Genomic DNA, 2,496 nt, shown 5'->3' with positions numbered 1-2,496 from the left:
AAGCATGTTGGGTCACTTCTGAGTTTCCATCAGCCCAGCTGGAATCCATCCCCAATGCCTCCTCCCATTTCAGACAGACACCAGGAGAGTGGAGGGTTGTGGGAATCTGCTTTATTGATTTATTTGCAGTACTGGGGATTACACCCAGGGCCTTGCACTGGCTCTACCACTGAGCTGCATCACAGTCCTTTTTGTCCTTTATTTTGAAATAGGGTGTCATTAAATTGCTGAGGCTGGCCTTGGAATTTGGAATCCTCCTGCTTTGGTGCTCAGGTAGTGGAGATTATGGGCATGTGCAACCACGCTGGGTTTGCTGGATTTTCATTCCTTCTTGGAATGGCTATGGGGAGCTAGGGGTGCAGTCGGAAAGGGTCCGGAGATAGCAGAGCTCAGTGTTGGGAGAAGGCGACCTCGGGGTCACAAGCAGGGTCGGTGCGGCAGCCATCTGCAATGAGAGTTGGTGTCAGTGGCGGTTTTCCCCCCGCATCCCACCCAGCCCGGGTCCCCGCGCTGGCCTCCCAGGGCTCACCTGAGCTGCAGCAGAAGCCGGCGGCCGCGCACCGGCCCCCGCTCCCGCAGGGCTTCTGGCCCGACTGGCAGGGCGACAGCAGGTAGTTCTCCTCCTGGCAGCGCAGCGCCTCGGCTGTGCCCACGAAGCAGCCCAGCTCTTCCCCGCAGCAGATGCTGGGCCCGAAGCAGCGTCCTTTGCCACCGGGGCCGCAGGGGAGGCACTGCGGGGAGGAAGAGGGATAGCAGGAGTGGGGAGGCGACCAAGAAGGTGGTCCCCTCCCGCAGGGTGCGAGGAGCAGATTCCTGGGATTCAGGGATCAGGGAGTGCAGGCGGGTTCCATGGGGTGACAGTCGCTAAGGGCACTGGATGGCATGGACGACGGTCAGGATGCACAGGGGAAATCTGCCAGAGGCTCAGATTCGCCTGGGACTGGAGGGTCATGCCTGTAGGTGGTCCCGCCTCCAGGCCACACAGCATAGCCATGCAGATAGCAGGACGAGGGTTGGGTGGCTCACCTTGCGCATATCCAGCTCCAGTGTGGCCCTCTTGCCACCCAGGGGGCAGTTCTGGATGTAGCAGGCGGAGGTCAGAGCCAGAAGGCCCAGCAGGCAGCAGGCGAGGCTGAGACTGGCCATGGTTGGGGCACTCTGGGTAAGGGGATCCACAGCTGGTGGCAGTCTTCTCAGCCTGGTCTTTTTATGCTTGGGCGCTGGACCTGCTTAGCAGCTGTCTAAGAATGCAGTCACATTACTGGTCACAGCAGGTCACTGTGGGTCAGGCTGTGTGTGCTCAGGGTGGACCCTCTCATTACCAGTCCACCCCCCAGCATCAATGTCATGCATTTGCTAATGAACTGAGAGAGGGCCTGAGGTGTCCTGGGGAGAAGGCAGGCTGGGTCAGCCTGGGCCATGAGGGTGGGAAAGGAAGAATTGGATAATGGAGGGTGGGGAGTTCAGCCCAACCTAGAGCTATTTTTCCTGACTTCCAATACCCGAAAGGGTGTGAGGGGGGGGATGGTGGACCCTAGGACTCCTCCAGGCAGGAACAGCCTCTGGCTAGAATCCCATCCATACACCCTGGTCCATACACATTCAGTCCTTGGCCCTCTAGTAACAAGGTCTCCTCTTTCTAAGCCTAAATAACCAGAAAACCTCCCCACCCCAGCACACAGCCACAGCCACTTCCCTGCCCCCAGCACTTGCATAGACGAGATCCCAGCTTTCTCCCACCTCTACCTGCAAGTCAACCTTTCCTCCAGCTAGGAGCTGGGCTACAGTCCACCTGTATTGGAATTGACAATATCTGTGGCTATGTCACCAACACAGGTGACAGGCAACCTCTCATCATATAAAGTCACTGGAAATATCTCTAAGGATTGTTTAGACTCATGGTCACCTGGAGATCAGGGCACTCTTCTGGCTGCCCCTAGAGCTTGGAATCTAATGGTTTAAAGAATCACATTTGGCATCAGAATCAACTGAGTATAATAAAGTAAAGCAAAATAAACAAATAAGCAAAAAAATAAGCTGATAAGTAAGAATATATGATCTGATGAATATATTATCTTAGCAAAAAGCTTGGATTTATATCTACCTCAGGAAACACCTCCTCCCATCCCTCTTCTAGTTAAAAGGGAACTTGATGGAAAGTGGCTATGACGGAAACAGTATCTATGGCAGACACTTTTCACAATGGCAAGAGCAAAAGAATATTGTGTAACATATTCCCCAAATCGTCGAGAATGTTCCCTCATCTTCCATCTCACCCCGTTTTACTGCTTTCTACTCCTACTTCCCTGTTCTCCCTGCTCCTTGTTCATTTTCTCTTTTTAAAAGTCTTTGTCTCTATTGCTAACTCTTCCTTCTCCTTTGGTTACTTTAGAGTCATTTTTTCTTCCCTCTAAGTAAAGTAAAAAGTGCACATAGAGCCACTGCAAAGGGTGTTTTATGCTTTGTTGAAAAACACTTATTTATGGCTACATTTGA

At 52.9% G+C, this 2,496-nt stretch overlaps 1 protein-coding gene across 1 annotated transcript; it reads right to left on the bottom strand.

Moving 5' to 3' along the window:
- Positions 1-389: 389 nt before the first annotated feature.
- Positions 390-1,146, bottom strand: LOC308647459 (oxytocin-neurophysin 1; the record flags this gene model as incomplete). The annotated part of the gene is made up of 3 exons (XM_081291490.1): positions 390-445; positions 530-731; positions 1,027-1,146. The coding sequence occupies 3 exons, from the start codon at positions 1,144-1,146 to the stop codon at positions 390-392; spliced, it is 378 nt and encodes a 125-aa protein (XP_081147616.1).
- Positions 1,147-2,496: the final 1,350 nt, after the last annotated feature.

Source organism: Spermophilus citellus (genome assembly GCF_964194105.1).
Source record: "Spermophilus citellus genome assembly, chromosome: 4".
NCBI lineage: Eukaryota > Metazoa > Chordata > Mammalia > Rodentia > Sciuridae > Spermophilus > Spermophilus citellus.
The sequence above is the reverse complement of the archived record's forward strand: the minus strand, read 5'-3'. Positions and strand labels throughout refer to the sequence as shown.